Source organism: Phocoena phocoena, chromosome 2 (assembly GCF_963924675.1).
Source record: "Phocoena phocoena chromosome 2, mPhoPho1.1, whole genome shotgun sequence".
Lineage (NCBI taxonomy): Eukaryota > Metazoa > Chordata > Mammalia > Artiodactyla > Phocoenidae > Phocoena > Phocoena phocoena.
Genome location: NC_089220.1, coordinates 45,933,558 through 45,953,339, shown reverse-complemented (window position 1 = coordinate 45,953,339; position 19,782 = coordinate 45,933,558). Strand labels below are relative to the sequence as shown.

The following is a 19,782-nucleotide window of genomic DNA, read 5'->3' as shown; positions in this document are numbered from 1 at the left end:
GCCAACAGTTAAGCTATTGCGTCTCAGCTGCAAACCCACCCTTCTACAACCGGCTTTGTGATGCTGGGGTAACACTCCGCAAACCACATTTATGCTTTGCCAGTGGGCTCCCTATGAGGCTTTGCAAACTGGAGCAATAGAGGGAAACTGGAAGACAGGAGGAAGGAGGGATTTGCTCCTTCCTGTCTGTTTCCTGTGGGCTTCATGTTGGCTTCCTGTTCCTGTGAGCACCACCGGAGCCTCGCTTCTTTACCTTGGTAATGGTGGTTAATTCCAGGAGCAGCAGTTGAATCCAGATTGCAGTTCTCCCAACATTTGCCAAACCTGCCTCCTCATCCCCACCTCAGGACGCCAGCCCCAGCCTAGCAACACCCCCTCCTCAGAGGGCTGAGCGTTCCAGCTCTGAGGGCCCGTCCTCCAAACTTCTAAGTTTTTATAATTCCAACTTCATTTTGTTTCCCTAGCCCTGTGGATGGTAGCTGCTTCCTGCAGTTGCCACCTGTGAGATACCTTAATGTTTTCCTTTCGACTCTTCAGTTACCAACTCTTTATATTCATGACCTCTGATAAAATAATTGGTGTTGTCTCTCTCCTGGCTACTCTAATTGATAGCAATTAGATCTTATCTCCTATATACCTGGCTCAATTTACTATGGTAGACAGAAAACTGAGACCAACTGAGGTTAAATAGCCCATATTCACACATCTACTTCGTGGTAGAGTTAGGATTTGAATCCAGTTCTGCTTTGTTTTGTTTCGCCTGAAGCTTGTGCTCTTAATCACTAGTCACCTTCCTACATTGTACGAAAAGCACATGGTTTTTCAACATTGAACTGTGGGTACAATTTTAAATTCTTTCATCATTTTTATTGCTTTTCTTGAACCCATTATCACACCCAGCATTTCCCAAAACATATCCCAGGCAACACTATACTACAAGACCTAGGAAGAATGTGTTTTGGGCTCAAGTAACTTTAGAACCTGCCATATACTGTACTCTCCAGGAGAGCAGAATGAACGTTAGCATAATGAAGGCTCTGAGAAATCTTGCAATAAAATTTCAATGTATAACCAGGCAGTTTCTCATAAGCTTTCTGAATGGGGATATTCCAAGGATGTGGAAAAATGTGGGATGAATCAATATTTAATGTATCCTATGCAACAATAGTACCTGGTAAAGAGAAAGTTGGTGCCAGCAGTCTTGGAATAGTCTCATCACAGAGGTTGCTTTAAAGAATACTGGAGAAGGGGAGTCTGATCTTTGTTTAGATTACAGAAATATGACTTTAGACTTGTACATTTAAAAATTTCAGCTATTGAAAACTGTGGACACATTTCAATTGCACTTTCATCTGGAAAAGATACTGGCAATCCTTTAATCAACAACAAGGATCAGAATTAGGATTTGATGATTTCTACAATGAGTAATTTTTACTTTCTTTCTCTCATGCCAATCTGGGACAACTTATCCCTCTAAAAGGTCTAAGCTCCTACTTTTGTAATCCTGACCTATACAAATCCTATAAATAGGAGTAGTTTTGCAGCACTTACATTTAACCTTTTGACTGTATTTATTTGAAAATTTATCTATGACGCCTTATAAGTTGTTTTACTGTAAAAAACTATAATTTAATATTTCACACATTTGCTTATTTTTAAAAAGTGTGAACCCATCTGCATTTGTGTTTGAAATTGTGGTTCAACTGCTTGAATTTATACTTTATTTAAGTACCAGTTAATTGGTTTGGATTATACTCTTTAGAAATCAGTCAAAAAGACAGTGTACCTGACTAAATGTTCTAAAAACTGGAGTTCACCTTTCTTATCTAACTCCATGCTAGAGAAAGCTGTCTCAAAAGTTTTCTTCGTGTAATATTAATCAGCCTTAAAAAGGAATAAAATTCCGATACATGCTGTAATATGGATGAACCTTGAAAACGTTATGCTAAGTGAAAGAAGCTAGATGCAAAAGGACAATGAATACTGTATGAGTCCACTTATATGAGGTACCTAGAACAGACACATTCATAGAGACAAAACGTAGAATAGTGGTTAGCAGAGACTGAGGGGAGGGAAGAATGGGGATTTATTGTTTAACAAGCCCAGAAGTTCAGTTTGGGAAGATGGAAAAGATCTGGAAATGGATAGTTAGTGATGGTTGCACCAACAATGTGAATGTACTTAATGCAACTGAATTTTAGACTTAAGAGTGGTGAAAAGAGTAAACTTTATGTTATACATATTTTACCAAAATTTAAAAAAAAGACCTTTTCCCTATGGATTCAACATGTCCATCCAATTCATATTCTTGTTTCACTCCTGAAGAGTAACTAATCACACCTGTTATGGCCTTTGGGTAGTGGCATTCTATTTACCTAAAACTGGGCTTAAGAAGTCTTTCTTTTCTGGAAAAATTCTCTAAATTGAGGAACTGAAGAAAATTTGAAAACTATCCTTAGAGTGGTAAGAACTTCAGTGAAAAGTGAAAGCAGATTCCTCAGGAGTCCCAGTGCTTTCCCTGAGGCTTGCCCAGCCAGGTTTACCCTGGACCAGTTATCAGTCACGATCCCGTCAGTATAAAAACGTGCTAGGGGTGTAGGAAATTGGTGCTAGCCATTAGCACTCTGCCCTGGGCTAACGGAACACCAGCTTCCTATCTGAATGTGTGCCCCTCCCAACACTGAGATATTTCTGAACTTCTTCTAATGAGATCTGAACTCAAGTTTAGTCTCCCTAAGGCATGGCTCCTGGGCCTCACCCAGCTTGCCTTTCACTGTTGCTATCTTAGCAGACCTGACTCCTGATTTAGCCTTCCCACATTCCATCTGTCACCAGTTCTGCAGTTTCTTCCTCCACATCTCTCTCTTCATCCCCTTGAATCCTGATTCAAGCCCTGGCAATCCTGTCCTCGGCCTTATTACCTGGCTTTTGAGAGGGCATGTCTTTGAAGAATGAAAAAGCATGCTTCTATGTGAGGCAGACCCAAGATGTAAAGTAGGCAAATTAACATACTCTAATTTGTACCTACAAAGAAGGAAAACTAATACTTATCAGGTACCTCCTATGTGCCAAGTAATGTGCCAGTTATTTTCAGACCTTATGAGGGCAGGCATTACAATTATTTTTAAATGATATTCTTAACACAGAAACTACTTTACTGGAGCTGTGCCTGCTCTTCAGGAAGCCACTAGATCCCAGTGGCAAATATTACACAGATAGAGGTCTATCTGATGCAGATGCCAGTTTGGCTCACTTTCAATCAGTCTTCAAATTTCCTCACTCCTGGGCACTTCTGTTCAGTCACCCAAGTCTAATCTTTTCTGTTTTAAAAATAATTAATTAATTAATAGCTGCGTTGGGTCTCCATTGCTGCACGTGGGCTTTCTCTAGTCACGGTGAGCGGGGGCTACTCTTCGTTGCGGTGCGCAGGCTTCTCATTGCGGTGGCTTCTCTTGTTGCAGAGCACGGGCTCTAGGCGCGCAGGCTTTAGTAGTTGTGGCTCGTGGGCTCTGGGGCGCAGGCTCAGTAGTTGTGGGGTGCACGGGCTTAGTTGCTCCGCAAAATATAGTATCTTCCCGGACCAGGGCTCGAACCCGTGTGCCCTGCATTGGCAGGCGGATTCTTAACCACTGCGCCACCAGGGAAGCCCCGAAGTATAATCTTTTCATAGTCAATTCCTTCTCTACATCTTGGCCTGAGTAGCCTACTCTTGCCTCCATGCTCATCAGTGGTTTTGCACCTTTCCTGTGTACAGAGTACGGAGAAGCACCTGGGCTTGCCTCCATTAACCAAGAAATGGTTTCCCTGCCTGCCAGCCATGTTTCTAGCTCACCTAAATCCCATTCCTCCCAGATTACTGCCTAATCAACTGTTCTTTGGAAGTTAGAATTTGCTTTAAAACTCCAAGTCATGTGGATATTTAGTACTTGTTAGCCACTTTATTTTACAAAAAAATTTATTGGTTATCCATTTAAAGTATAGCAGTGTGTACATGTCACTCCCAAAGCCACTTCTTAATTATCCATAAAAACTGGGTAAAGGTTCGAATAGGAAAGTCCATATTTAGACAAAAAGATATATTTAGTTGATAGTATTACTTTCCTTCCTTCAGTCCTGACTTCACTCTGTGAGGAATAGTGAAGCAGCATCACTGGGTTTTATCTCCACTCCCTTTCCAGTCAGGGAAAAGGCCCAGAGGTGAGGGAAATCACAAGTATTGTGAACCCACAAAAGCAAGGCAGGCTGGCAACTCATGAGTCATGCTCCTCTTTGTATTTTTAAAAAAATAGCTCAAAAATTAGCTAAATCAAGATCTTTTCTTAGGTCACAGGCTGCTGTAAGAGGTACACTTATCCAGTAGGTGGCAGTATTTTCTTTCTTCAGCTTAAGCAGAATTCAATTTGCCTCAAGGTTTTGTTGTTTTTGTTTCTTAGTTTTACTATTCGCTTAGTAAACTGCAGGTGACAATAAATAAGTTAATGAAACTGATTTTTTCCCCACTTTCTTTTAAAAAATCACTCTTGGAGGCTTCTAGAATCCCCAGGTGGGGAACTTCTGCTTTGGCTGCAGTTGATAGCAAGGTATATATTGAGATAGACCATGCTCTAAACCTTCTCCCCATTTCTTGATAGAAGTTATTACTAAGTACTAGCTAATGATAATAATGTTTTGGAGAAAATATTTCAAGATTTCTTGCCTCTGTAATAATAAAACAAAACAAAATCAAAACACTGACTCTAGAATTGTTTTTAGGGCAAAATATTCATTAAATTATGCAGATACCTTTCCTGGCTGGTTAATGATGAGCTTAAGAAAATTATCCACACACCGTCTATTTTAATGGTAACACCTATATTTTTGCAGCTCCACAAGACCCTTCAATACCCCAACAGATGGTTAGGTGCTGTCACATGTTTCACAGGAACTAAGCGGTGCAGTAACTTAGGACGGAAGGAAGAAATGATTGAAAATCCAGGAACATACGCTGGAGTTAAAGAAGGAAGTGGTAAATCAGTGGAATAATATCTCAGATACTTTATCTTCAGAAATCCTGTATTAGCCAGAGTAGGGGAGGCAGGACTTGAAGCACAGGCTTCACTAATTTATCAGAAGTACTCTTATAAAGAAAGCCTCAAGTTGCTGGAGAAATGTTCCAGGGCTCACTGTTTTCACTGAAAACACAGACAGCCTGGATTTGGTCATCAAGTTCTCCTGTGAATATTCGATTACTATTGGAAGGCACAGCGATTGTTAGGTTTTAGGGGATTTTAAACCAATCCTGTACTTTCGAGACTACCCGAGGGCACTTTCCCAGCCCTCCCTGAACTGCATGGCCTCGGCGCTGCACCTCTACCCCCATCCTCTTGTGCGCGGCGAGGACCTCTGAAGCTCCCTGCCCGGCCTCGGCCTCGTGCACTCTGCAGGGCCAGATAAAATCTGCCCAGCCCGGCGACTCAGACGAGCTGACAGGTGGCCTCGCCCGCCTCCCAGCCGCCTGGGGCGGCGCTCCTCTCCGCTCCAGGCCCGCAGCCGGAGCCGCAGCCGCAGCCCGCGCGCCAGGTGTAACTCCCCGGCTGGCCCCAGAAATCAGGCGGCTTCCCCAGGGGGGAGCAAGGCCGGGGAGGGGTGTGGGGCTAGCCGCGAGGCCGCCCACAGGAGCAAAGGGCATCCAAGGTCCCACCCGGGCGAGGGGTGAGCAACCCGGGAACTTCTCGCGCTCCTCGGACCCGGGCCGTCCGGCGTCCAGGCTCTTCCAGCACTGCGTACCGCCCCTCGGCCTCCTCCGCCCTTCGCGTCCTTGACCCCCGGAACCCGTCCACGCCTGCAGCGCCCTTGACCCCAGGTCTCTGTCACCCCCGGGCCCCAGTTGGGCCGCGTGGTCACCCGAGTTGGCGAACCACATTCCCAAGGACGAGCAGCCGGTGGCAGCACCGTCCCCGCTCAAGAGCCCTCTGGGTCCCCTCCGGCCCGCACGCCGGCGTCTCGAGCGCCCCGGCCCCTCCGGAACACGCAAGCAGCAGAAGGCAGGCATTCACTTGGACCCTCCCCTTCCCCAAACTTCTTCCCTCCGCCAGGCCGTTCCTCCAACCCGACCCCTTTGCGCCATCCGGCTCCTCCCTCTCCACTCCCCTCCCCTTTTCTGGTCCCCACTTAGGAATCCGCCCCCCCCCACACCCCGGCCTCAGGCCGGGCCCGGGGATCCTCCCCCGACTCCCCCCGCTTGCCGCCGCTGCCGCCGCCGCCCGGGTTCCTCTCCCCCCCTCTCGGGCGCTCCCTGCCAAGCCCATGATGTAATGGTGTATGTTAATCAGTAGCATGTGGGGAGCTCCGGCTCGGGCGGCTCAGTCCTCCGCGAGCCGACACTGGAGGCGGCAGGAGCGGCGGCGGCGGCAGCCCGGACCCGCAGCGCCGCACTCTCTCAGCGCCGCCCGCCCCGACGGCATGGCCCGCAGCCCGCGCTCCGGGCGCCCCCAACCTCGCTGAGAGCCGCTGCGGTCCCGGACCCGTGCTTGGGGCCGCGAGCAGCCAGGATGAGCCGCTCCCAGGTGAGCACCCTCTCTCTCTTTTGCCCCAGTGGGTCACTGGGTCCCCTTCCCGGAGGGGAGAAGTTCTGGGAACCGCGAAGTTCTGGGAGCCGGGAAACGGGGTGCTGGGAGCGAGCCGCCCCTCGAGGGCTGGCTGAGTCGCTGGGCTCTCTTCGCCGTCCGCTGGCTGCCACCCGAACAGGGTTAGGACTGGGGGAGCCCCCGAAACCGAACTTTTCTTCTTTGCGGTCCTTCGGGGGCGTGTGCGGGCGGCGCGGAGCCGCAGTTCCCGCGGAGCCGCCCTGCCCGCCGGGGGAGGCAGTGCTGTAGGCTCGGCTGTCTCCGCGCTCGGCGTTCGCCCGTAGCCGTGCTGCCTTCGGCCTGGGACGCGCAGGCAAGGCGGTGGGCCGGACAGACCCGCCCGTAGGCGGCGGCAGCGGGGGCAGGATGCCTACAGCACACACACGCGTACACACTCGCATACACACAGACGCACACGCACGCACACATCTGATCGCTCAGGACGAAGCAGGCCCTCGGAGACCTCCCGGGTGGGCTGGAGCGGCGCGGCGTGGGGTAGCCGGGGCTCCGGCTGCGCCTCCGCCCGCTGGACGCTGAGCTTTGGGTGGGGAGAGTTTATTTTTGTCTCGAGCTGTTGCCGCGGCTGCTCACGGCCTAAATCCAGAGGGGCGCCTGGCGGTGGAGATGCTGGCTGTTGCTGTAGATGGAGCTGCAGCCGTTCGGCTGCTTCTCCGGGAGGAGGAGGTGGCGGAGGAGGAGGCGGGAGAGGAGGAGGAGGAGGAGGAGGAGGAAGGAACTCGGGCTGCTGCTGCCTCCGCCTCTGCTTTGCATTAGCCCCCACCCCCACCCCCGCGCCCCTCCGCAGCCGCATTGCAAGTTTTCTGCGCGAGAAAGATCTGTTGCTGGTGCTGGCGTTTGCAGGCACAGTCCCCCAGGCCACCCCGGGTGGGGTGTGTGGGGAGCACTAGCCGTTCGCAGCGGCAGCAACAGGAAGCCGGGCGGTCTCCTCACGCACCTGGGAAGGAAGCTTCTTGCCTTTCCCAGAACGGGAATAGCTCCTCTCCAGCATCCGGGCGCGGAGGGGGCGGCCGGAATTTGGGGGACCAAACCCCCCGCGGGGCGCCCCCCTCCACCCCCTCTAATGCACTCGTTTCCCGCGCGCGCTCCCTCGCCGGCCGAGGTCTCACTGCAGCCTTTTCTCTCCTTCCAGTGGTGATCGCCACTCGGGAATGCGGGTGTGAAGGGTCCGAGCTGCCGCCCAGCGGGGGAGAGACCCCGGGACGCCGGAAATCACCATCCCGAAGCTGCGAGAAGAAGGCGGGGGAGGGGGGAAGAGAGCATTCTTCAGTTTGTGTGCCTTGTGGGGAAAATTTTTTTTTTAATCGTTATTTAAAAAAAAAAACAACAAACATTTCCGTGCTACTGTCTGTTATCATCTCTGAGGAAATCAGCCAGAACCACCAGAACGTAACTGAAACCAGACGAGAGAGGCAGGAGCCGAGGCAGTACCTGCAGCGTCCGGGCACCAGAGCCACCTTGGAACGGGAACGCGTCTCCGGCGGCCGCTGGGCTGCGGCTCCGCCAAACTTTGGGGCGGGCGGGGCGGGCTGGGGCTCGGAGGGGGCTTTGTAGACCGAGGGCCGCCCCCTAACCATGATGTTTCGCGACCAGGTCGGGGTGCTGGCGGGCTGGTTTAAGGGCTGGAACGAGTGCGAGCAGACTGTTGCACTGTTGTCGCTGCTCAAGCGCGTGAGCCAGACCCAGGCCCGCTTCCTCCAGCTCTGCCTGGAGCACTCGCTGGCCGACTGCACCGAGCTGCACGTCCTCGAAGGCGAGGCCAACAGTCCCGGTAAGTGCGCGGCAGCCGCCGTCCCGCTGTCCTGTCCACGCCCCCGCCTTCCCAGCCTCGGGCCTGGCCCCGCCCCCCGACCGCTGGTCCGTGGCGACAGAACCTCGAGGCCCCCGGGTCCTTGGCGTCTCCCGCCACCGGCCCCCGCCCCAGGCCCTGCCACCCACTAACCTCCGCTGGCCGCTTCGTTTTTTTGCCCACTGTCAACTCCCTCAGTCCATTCCATGTGATAGCTACGGTAGCATGAATGATTGATTTTTCTCTCATGCAGTTTCCTGGGAAATAAGTAAGTCAGGTCACGTAGAGTCTGGATTTTCTGGGCTCTTCCCCCCCCCCCCCCTTTCTTCTTTTGGGCAACGTGGCTCTTTGGATTTCAGCAACACATGAAGAAGCCTGGGACTGCCCTTCAGAAGACAAGCTTTGATGAGGCTGTATGAGGAATACATGAAAATCCAATTTTGTTATTCATTTTTCCCCACGGATATTCCAATTTTAGAGCTCTGTCTTCAGAATAATTTGTAGGTGATGCTATAGACTATTAAAATATTTGCAGTTCGTATACTATGTGGTTATACTTAACTATCACGACATTATTTATATTGATATACATCTTGTAGAAAGGGTCTCATAGGGAGCAGGCATGAATCAGGGTCATTAATGCTTTTGTCAGGAAACTTTACTGAGCATAACAGAATTGTTTCCTATTACCCTGCTAGTGTATTTACAGACACCTCGACTAGCATAGAGAGTGAATGTACTGAAAGGTTCAGCAGTTTGCTGTTTGCTAGCATGGGTGGTGACAGACTGAAATTATATCCGGGCCTGGGGGTGGGAGGTGAGGATGGGGGATGGGGAAAGGTTTGTTTGTGGTAATGTTGCATGGGGAAAATTCTTTAGTTCATGCTGCAGCAGGAGGGTGAACAGAGCCCCCAGTGTTTACACAGAGAAAAGAATGCAGGGTCCTCTTCCAGCTGTTCCATGTTAGAGCCGCCAGCCTGCAAGACTCAGCAGAGGGCTGGGCTGCCATTTGATGACAGGGTCCAGTCCAGGGCAGCAGGGCCTGGGTGACACGAAAGTGAGTGTGCCGGCAGCACAGCAAGAGGAGGGCTGGCCTGCTCCTCCCTCCTCCTCCCTGGTGTGGTGCCCGTGGTGCTGGAAACACTAGGATGGGATGTTTCCATATATAGAATCATAGGCTGGCAGTGACTGCTGGAAATCCTCACAGCCCTTTTCCTGACCAGACAGGACTGCACCCAGAGGATCCGGTGCTGCCTAGTGTGGTGGGCCATCCTGAGGGAGATCCCACAGGTCCCACTGGGATTCAGCCTGAGCCGAACAGCCCACCCTGTTGGTTACTCACAAGGGTGGCAGTGGCAGGACCCCCTTCCCTTTCAGTTCTGTGTTTATAAATAGCTGAAGGGCCAGTCTCCTTCATAAGGGTGTGGAAACGTAACTAGGATAACTGATGACCTGCTCTCTTTACTTCCATTCTTTTTTTTAAAAAAAATATTTATTTATTTATTTGGCTGCGCCGGTCTTAGTTGCTTCACGGGGGATCTTAGTTGCCGTGTGCCGGATCTTATTTAGTTGTGGCATGCGGGATCTAGTTCCCTGACCAGGGATCGAACCCCGGCGCCCTGCACTGGAAGCTTGGAGTCTTAACTCCTGGACCATCAGGAAGTCCCTCTTTTTTTCCATTCTTTTTTTTTTTTTTTTTGCGGTACGCGGGCTTCTCACCATTGTGGCCTCTCGCATTGCTGAGCACAGGCTCCGGACGCGCAGGCTCAGCGGCCATGGCTCACGGGCCCAGCCGCTCTGCGACATGTGGGATCTTCCTGGACCAGGGCACGAACCCGTGTCCCCTGCATCGGCAGGTGGACTCTCAACCACTGCGCCACCAGGGAAGCCCTACTTCCGTACTTCCATCCTTAATGTGACAGGGTAGCCTGGATCACCTGCTTGATTTTGCTTTTTCAGGTTTGACAAGCAAGGTTATATAAACTTTTGCGTTTTATAGAATGCACAGAATTTAAGTACAGTGATTTATGTTGAATGCTTGACCTCATTGCCTGTAGGGGCTGTTTAAAACAATGATAATTAATCCTTAGGTTACTCAAATGTTAGAGGAACATTTTTTCCCTTTGAGTAAAGGAGAAGACTTTTCCCAACATAGCAGCCATCCGTTTAGTAAGTGAAGCCATTAGATGTATGGAATTAAAAAGAAGTTGCTTAGCTTAAAAGTCTTTTACTTTAATAAACCAATAAAAAAATTGAACTTCTATGAGTTCATAATTTGGTTATTTTTCCCCTCAAAAAATCTTTTTTAACCGTACTTATTTGTGTAAGCTGCCTACCTATTCATGATGCTAAATGCTGTAGATATGTGAAACCATAACCATTACGTAAGATAGGGACCATTTTCCAGTTTCTGGATTAATCTTTCAACCTGGATATTTTGCTTCCTGGGAAACTTTGCACTTTTTGTTATGTGGCCAGGACAGAAGTTTATTAGTGAGGTCATGTGATGGTTTGGTTTACTTCTGCATTAAGGGGTCACAAGGAACATCAAGATTTGTCGTAGAATGCCTGTCTGGAGCACAGCTCTCTTACGTATCTGGAACCTAGCCAAGAACCAGGCAAGGGGCAAAAATGCCTACTCAGCATTGGAATAGATGGCGTAAAGTCTGGGAGAATGCTTCAGATGCTCTTTCAGAACTTACTCTTATTTTAGATAACAATCCTAACTTTATTTTATTTGAAAAATGATCCATAGAATATATGGGGTAGCACATTTAGAATGGGGTGAGGAGTTGCTGTAACCAATGGTGAAAAGTGACCCCTGACAGCTTGACAACTAGGAAAGAAACAGAAAAATTATAACTTTAGATACGAGAGTTGGGAACAGAAGCCCTGAAGGTTTGGGAACATTAAGGTAGGAACCCTCAATCGGACTTGCGGACATTACTTTGTAATAACATAAATCCATAATTGCTGTTTACCATTAATGAGAGTGAAATACCAAAAAAGATAAATTTTTAAATACACTCTTTGAGAAGAGAGGGAAATATGCCATAAACGTTGGAAATATTAACACTCAAGGTAATTAACCTCCAGAGCTCTTTTGGCATGTGAAGCTATTACCCATTCAGAAAACTAGGCTGTTTAGAATGACTCATTTATTGGCTGGCTGAGGTTTCCTATACCAAAATCATCATGTGTGACTTACTTTATTTTGTAATCATCAATTAAACGAACATGTATTTCTTCTGGTGTTCAGAGATTTTAAAACTTGGTGCATGAGAACGAAATTCATATCTGGGGCTTGACCTCAGTATAACAACAAAAAAATTACTAATAGTGCAAACTTGGCTCTGTTTTCTACAGGACTAACTTTAAATAGATAATCCTTCACATTAAACATGGTTTATTTGAGATCCATGGGATGTATTTTGATACTAACTTTTTGTTCTCTTAAATTTAGCATTTACTGAGATTCTAGTGGTTCACTGGTTCATCCTTTGCCTCAGGTTCGTGGTCATCTGAGATCCAAAGAACATGGTTGAGTTAGTCCTTGTGGATTTGTTTGTGTGTTGTGTGTGTGTGTGTTTCATTCCAGATTTGGTCAGTGGGTACTGGTCATGCTCAGCTCTGTAAAGTAGAGGCTTGTTTCTAGAACACTCATAACCTTAGGTACGTGCCCTTCAGCCACCAGCCCAGGTTAACATTGAGATTTCTGGCCAGTCTCAGTTTGTAGCTGTGTGTTTTTGGTGCTAAAATGTCATTTGATACCTAAAGATGGAACCCGCTGAGTTTACTTGGAAATCTTCAAAGAAAAATGGATTGTGTGGCACTAGTTTAGGACTTTTGTCATTTGAACTTGAAATATTTTTTCCAATGGAGATAGTGTAATAAATGGAGATTCACAAGTGAATCCACAAGTTTATTAATTCACAAAACAGTGCATATTTTGTGGGGAAATTGCGTATGTTTGTAGTAAATAAATGGCAAAGAGATTGTTACTCTACTTATAATTAAATACAAGAGAAAGGATTATCTGAAATGGTAGTGTTAAAGACAAAATTAATTGTGGAGATTGAAAAGGGCTTGTGGGTGTATTTACTCTCATTAGAGGGCAAAGATGTGGGTCCTATGTTTTTATGGTTTTTGGTTTCCATGGTATAGGTATGCCATACCTTAGTTGATTTTTAAATCATAAATTGAGTAAAAGGAAAGCAGAAGAGTATAGGCTTTCCTGATGATATTTCCTGGATAAGATCTTGTTTGTAGTTCTTTCTTTCGCTTTTTCTTTTTCTTTTTTTTTTTTAACATCCTTATTGTAGTATAATTGCTTTACAATGGTGTGGTAGTTTCTGCTTTATAACAAAGTGAATCAGCTATACATATACATATATCCCCATATCTCCTCCCTCTTGTGTCTCCCTCCTACCCTCACTATCCCACCCCTCTAGGTGGTCACAAAGCACCGAGCTGATCTCCCTATGCTATGTGGCTGCTTCCCACTAGCTATCTACTTTACACTTGGTAGTATATATGTCTATGCCACTCTCTCACTTTGTCCCACCTTACCCTTCCCCCTCCCTGTGTCCTCACGTCCATTCTCTATGTCTGCATCTTTATTCCTCTCCTGCCCCTAGGTTCTACAGAAGCATTTTTTCCCCCTAGATTCCATATGTATGTGTTAGCATACTGTATTTGTTTTTCTCTTTCTGACATACTTCACTCTGTCTGACAGACTCCAGGTCCATCCACTTCACTACAAATAACTCAATTTTGTTTCTTTTTATGGCTGGGTAATATTCCATTGTATATATGTGCCACATCTTCTTTATCCATTCATCTGTCAGTGGACATCTAGGTTGCTTCCATGTCCTGGCTGTTGTAAATAGAGCTGCAGTGAACATTGTGGTCCATGACTCTTTTTGAATTATGGTTTTCTTACGGTATATGCCCGGTAGTGGGATTGCTGGATCGTATGGTAGTTCTATTTTTAGTTTCTTAAGGAACCTCCATACTGTTCTCCATAGTGGCTGTATCAATTTACATTCCCACCAACAGTGCAAGAAAGTTCCCTTTTCTCCACACCCTCTCCAGCATTTATGGTTTGTAGGTTTTTTGATGATGGCCATTCTGACTGGTGTGAGATGATACCTCATTGTAGTTTTGATTTGCATTTCTCTAATGATTAATGATGTTGAGCATTCTTTCATGTGTTTGTTGGCAATCTGTATATCTTCTTTGGAGAAATGTCTGTTTAGGTCTTCTGCCCATTTTTGGATTGGGTTGTTCATTTTTTTGATATTGAACTGCATGAGCTCTTTGTAAATTTTGGAGATTAATCCTTTGTCAGTGCTTCATTTGCAAACATTTTCTCCCATTCTGAGGGCTGTCTTTTCATCTTGTTTATGTTTTCCTTTGCTGTGCAAAAGCTTTTAAGTTTCATGAGGCCCCATTTGTTTTTTTTTTGTTTTGTTTTGCTTTTGAATTTAATTTTATTTATTTATTTGTACAGCAGGTTCCTATCCTGTCATCCATTTTATACACATCAGTGTATACATGTCAATTCCAGTCTCCCAATTCATCACACCATCACCACCACCCCCTGCTGCTTTCCCCATTTAGTGTCCATACATTTGTTCTCTACATTTCTGTCTCAGTTTCTGTCCTGCATACTGGTTCATCTGTACCTTTTTTATAGGTTCCACATATACGCGTTAATATCTGATATTTGTTTTTCTCTTTCTGACTTACTTCACTTCATACGACAGTCTCTAGATCCATCCTCGTCTCTACAAATGACCCAATTTCGTTCCTTTTTATGGCTGAGTAATATTCCATTGTATATATGTATCACATCTTCTTTATCCATTCGTCTGTCGACGTAGGCCCCATTTGTTTATTTTTGTTTTTATTTCCATTTCTCTAGGAGGTGGGTCAAAAAGGATCTTGCTGTGATTTATGTCATAAAGTGTTCTGCCTATGTTTTCCTCTAAGAGTTTTATAGTGTCTGGCCTTACAGTTAGGTCTTTAATCCATTTTGGGTTTATTTTTGTGTATGGTGTTAGGGAGTGTTCTAATTTCTTTCTTTTACATGTAGCTGTCCAGTTTTTCCAGCACCACTTATTGAAGAGGCTGTCTTTTCTCCATTTTATATTCTTGCCTCCTTTATCAAAGATAAGGTGACCATATGTGTGTGGGTTTATCTCTGAGCTTCCTATCCTGTTCCATTGATCTATATTTCTGTTTATGTGCCAGTACCATACTGTCTTGATTACTGTAGCTTTGTAGTATAGTCTGAAGTCAGGAAGCCTGATTCCTCCCGCTCCATTTTTCTTTCTCAGGATTGCTTTGGCTATTCGGTGTCTTTTGTGTCCTTACAAATTGTGCAATTTTTTGTTCTAGTTCTGTGCAAAATGCTATTGGTAGTTTGATAGGGATGGCTCTGTATCTGTAGATTGCTTTGGGTAATATAGTCATTTTCACAATGTTGATTCTTCCAATCTAACAACATGGTATATCTCTCCATCTATTTGTATAATCTTTAATTTCTTTCATCAGTGTCTTATAGTTTTCTGCATACAGGTCTTTTGTCTCCTTAGGTAGGTTTATTTATAGATATTTTATTCTTTTTGTTGCAATGGTAAATGGCAGTGTTTCATTAATTTCTCTTTCACATTTTTCATCGTTAGTGTATAGGAATGCAAGAGATTTCTGTGCATTAATTTTGTATCCTGCTACTTTACCAAATTCTTTGATTAGCTCCAGTAGTTTTCTGGTAGCATCTTTAGAATTCTCTATGTATAGTATCATGTCATCTGCAAACAGTGACAGCTTTACTTCTTCTTTTCCAATTAGGATTCCTTTTATTTCTTTTTCTTCTCTGATTGCTGTGGATAAAACTTCCAAAACTATATTGAATAATAGTGGTGAGAGTGGACAACCTTGTCTTGTTCCTGATCTTAGAGGAAATGTTTCCAATTTTTCATCATTGAGAATGATGTTGGCCATGGGTTTGTCATATATGGCCTTTATTATTTTGAGGTAAGTTCCCTCTATGCCTACTTTCTGGAGGGTTTTTTTTTAAATCATAAATGGGTGTTGAATTTTGTCAGAAGCGTTTTCTGCATCTGTTGAGATGATCATATGGTTTTTCTCCTTCAATTTGTTAATATGGTTTATCCCATTGATTGATTTGCATATATTGAAGAATCCTTGCATTCCTGGGATAAACTCCACTTGATCATGGTGTATGATCCTTTTACTGTGCTGTTGGATTGTGTTGCTAGTATTTTGTTGAGGATATTTTCATCTATGTTCATCAGTGATATTAGCATTTAGTTTTCTTTCTTTGTGACATCTTTGTCTGGTTTTGGTATCAGGGTGATTGTGGCCTCATAGAATGAGTTTGGAAGTGTTCTTTCCTCTGCTATATTTTGGAAGAGTTTGAGAAGGATAGGTGTTAGTTCTTCTCTGAATGTTTGATAGAATTCGCCTGTGAAGCCATCTGTTCCTGGGCTTTTGTTTGTTGGAAGATTTTTAATCACAGTCTCAATTTCAGTGCTTGTGATTGGTCTGTTTATATATTCTATTTCTTCCTGGTTCAGTCTCAGAAGGTTGTGCTTTTCTAAGAATTTGTCCATTTCTTCTTGGTTGTCCATTTTATTGGCATATAGTTGCTTGTAGTAATCTCTCATGATCTTTGGTATTTCTGCAGTGTCAGTTGTTACTTCTCCGCTTTTATTTCTAATTCTATTGATTTGAGTCTTCTTCCTTGTTTTCCTGATGAGCCTGGTAATGGTTTATCAATTTTGTTTATCTTATCAAAGAACAAGCTTTCAGTTTTATTGATCTTTGCTATTGTTTCCTTCATTTCTTTTTCACTTATTTCTGGTCTGATCTTTATGGTTTCTTTCATTCAGCTAACTTTGGGGGGTTTTGTTCTTCTTTCTCTAGTTGCTTTAGGTGTAAGATTAGGTTGTTTATTTCAGATGTTTCTTGTTTCGTGAGGTAGGATTGTATTGCTATAAACTTCCCTCTTAGAACTGCTTTTGCTGCATCCTGTGGGTTTTTGGTCCTCGTGTTTTCATTGTCGTTTGTTTCTAGGTATTTTTTGATTTCCTCTTTGATTTCCTTAGTGATCTCTTGGTTATTTAGTAGTATATTGTTTAGCCTCCATGTGTTTGTATTTTTTATAGATTTTTTCCTGTAATTGATATCTAGTCTCATAGCATTGTGGCCAGAAAACATACTTGATACGATTTCAATATTCTTAAATTTACCAAGGCTTGATTTGTGACCCAAGATATGATCTATCCTGGAGAATGTTCCATGAGCAGTTGAGAAGAAAGTGTATTCTGTTGTTTTTGGATGGAATGTCCTATAAATATCAATGAAGTCCATCTTGTTTTATTTTTCATTTAAAGTTTGTGTTTCCTTATTTATATTCATTTTGGATGATGTGTCCATTGGTGAAAGTGGGGGGATTAAAGTCCCCTACTATGATTGTGTTACTGTCGATTTCCTCTTTTATGGCTGTTAGTATTTGCCTTATGTAATGAGGTGCTCCTATGTTGGGTGCATAAATATTTACTATTGTTATATCTTCTTGGATTGACCCCTTGATCATTATGTAGTGTTCTTCTTTGTCTCTTGTAATAGTCTTTATTTTAAAGTTTATTTTGTCTGATATGAGAATTGCTACTCCAGCTTTCTTTTGATTTCAATTTGCATGGAATATCTTTTTCCATCCCCTCACGTTCAATCTGTATGTGTCCCTAAGTCTGAAGTGAGTCTCTTGTAGACAGCATATATATGAGTCTTTGGGTTTGTTATTGTAGGTCTTTTCCTTCTCTTGTGTTTCCAGCCTAGAGAAGCTCCTTTAGCCTTTGTCGTAAAGCTGGTTTGGTGGTGCTGAATTCTCTTAGCTTTTGCTTGTCTGTAAAGGTTTTAATTCCTCCATCAAATCTGAATGAGATCCTTGCTGGGTACAGTAATCTTGGCTGTAGGTTTTTCCCTTTCATCACTTTAAATATGTTCTGCCACTCCCTTTTGGCTTGCAGAGTTTCTCTGAAAGATCAGCTGTTAACCTTATGGGGATTCCCTGGTATGTTATTTATTGTTTTTCCATTGCTGCTTTTAATCTTTTTTCTTTAATTTTTGATAGTTTGGTATGTGTCTTGGTGTGTTTCTCCTTGGATTTATCCTGTATGGGACTCTCTGTGCTTCCTGGACTTGATTAACTATTTCCTTTCCCATATTAGGGAAGTTTTCAACTATAATCTCTTCAAATATTTTCTCAGTCCCTTTCTTTTTCTCTTCTTCTTCTGGGACCTCCATAATTAGAATGTTAGTGTGTTTAATGTTGTCCCAGAGGTCTCTGAGACTGTCCTCAGTTTTTTCATTCTTTTTTCTTTATTCTGCTCTGCAGTCATTATTTCCACTATTTTATCCTCCAGGTCACTTATCCATTCTTCTGCATCAGTTATTCTGTTATTGATTCCTTCTAGAGAATTTTAAATTTCATATATTGTGCTGTTCATCATTGTTTGTTTGCTCTTTAGTTCTTCTAGGTCCTTGTTAAACGTTTCTTGTATTTTCTCCATTGTGTTTGCAAGGTTTTGGATCATCTTTACTATCATTACTCAGAATTCCTTTTCAGGTAGACTGTCTATTTCCTCTTCATTTGTTTGGTCTGGTGGCTTTTTACCTTGCTCCTTCATCTGCTGTGTGTTTCTCTGTCTTATCATTTTGCTTTACTTACTGTGTTTGGGGTCTCCTTTTCACAGGCTGCAGGTTCATAGTTCCCATTGTTTTTGGTGTCTGCCCCCAGTGGCTAAGGTTGGTTCAGTGAGTTGTGTAGCCTTCCTGGTGGAGTGGACTAGTGTCTGTGTTCTGGTGGATGAGGCTGGATCTTGTCTTTCTGGTGGGCAGGACTGCATCCAGTGGTGTGTTTTGGGGTGTCTGTGACCTTATTATGATTTTAGGCAGCCTCTCTGCTAATGGGTAGGGTTGTGTTCCTGTCTTGCTAGTTGTTTGGCCTAGGGTGCTCAGCACTGTAGCTTGCTGGTCGTTGAGTGGAGCTGGGTTTTTGTGTTGAGATGGAGGTCTCTGGGAGAGCCTTCGCCACTTGATATTACGTGGAGCTGGGAGGTCTCTGTGGGACCTGTACTCGGCTCTCCAATCTGAGAGGCTCAGGCCTGACACCCAGCCGGAGCACCAAGACCCTGTCAGCCACATGGCCTTTGCTTTCTTCTGCCAGTTTTCCCCAGGATTCTGCAGGCTCTGGAGCGAGTGGGATGTCCCAGCTGGTCTTATCCTGGCCACCAGAAGGTCATGAATAGGCAGAAAAGTAGTTTTCCTTCTTCTATTTTTAGTGAGTGCTTGGCTAAGAACAGTTTTTCTCCAGGGCACCTCATAAATGGAAAAGCTTATCCAGGTTAAAAGTTCTTGCAGTGGCCACTGTAATTCACGATTATCTTGGGTAAGGTTAACCCACTTGTTCGGCCTTAAAACGAAATTTGTTCACCTGATGCCTCACGCTGGGCCCAGTCTAGCTTCAGTCCGGCCCAGTCTCCTTTCACTTTTTCATTCAACAAACATTTACTGACTGCCTACTACTTTCCTGGTCCTGTGTTATGCAGTGGGAATACAAAGGTAATTTACTGTATTCCAATGCCTGGTGCATAGATACCGAGTGTTGAGTAAATGACAAATACCATATCACAGGTACAGAAGCATAGATATAGGAATAAAAAGGGTAGGGGTGAGGTTCTGGGAGCATTGTGAATGTACAGCTAATTGCCTGGAGGAATCAGGGAAGCCTCCACTGCAGAGGAGATATGTTTGAGTTTTGAAGGGTGAATAGGAGTTGGTTCAGTATGTAAAAAGGATTGTAGAGAGCGGGCTCGAAGGTGTTTTCCAAGCAGAAGAGATAGCATTTATAAAAACGTTGTCTTATGAAAGGGCCTTGTTGTGTGCAAGAAATAATGAGTTCAGAGTGGCTCAAAGGGTGTAGAATGCTGGGATCTAAGAGAGAGAAGTTAAAACAGAAGTCATGTGTGTGCAGGACTTTGCCAGCTAAGGAATTGGACTTAATCCTGCAGAGATGATAGAGAACCCAAGAAGACTTTTAGGCAGGGGTGTGCTGAGAATGACGAGGGAAGAAGAAGGAAGTTAAAAGATGAAAAGGGTGTGTGTCTGTGTGTCTGTGTACACTTTTGGGAAAGCTTTGTAATATATGCATGATTCTCCGAGAGGCAAAAATGGGAGAAGTGAGGCAGTTTGGTTCAGACAATTTCCATTTTGGCCACATGGTGGCATAATCAGCGAAAGGCAGCTTTGTTGCTCTCAGCATTGCTGTATGGGGGAGAA

At 44.8% G+C, this 19,782-nt stretch overlaps 1 protein-coding gene across 2 annotated transcripts in view; it reads left to right on the top strand.

Moving 5' to 3' along the window:
- The first annotated feature begins 8,198 nt into the window (after positions 1 to 8,198).
- The window catches only part of SAMD4A (sterile alpha motif domain containing 4A), a 229,014-nt gene continuing 217,430 nt past the window's right edge, over positions 8,199 to 19,782 (top strand). For both annotated transcript variants that reach the window (XM_065871208.1, XM_065871207.1), the window contains exon 1: positions 8,199 to 8,394. In XM_065871208.1, coding sequence (XP_065727280.1) covers positions 8,199 to 8,394 — 196 coding nt within the window. The remainder of the gene's footprint in view (positions 8,395 to 19,782) is intronic.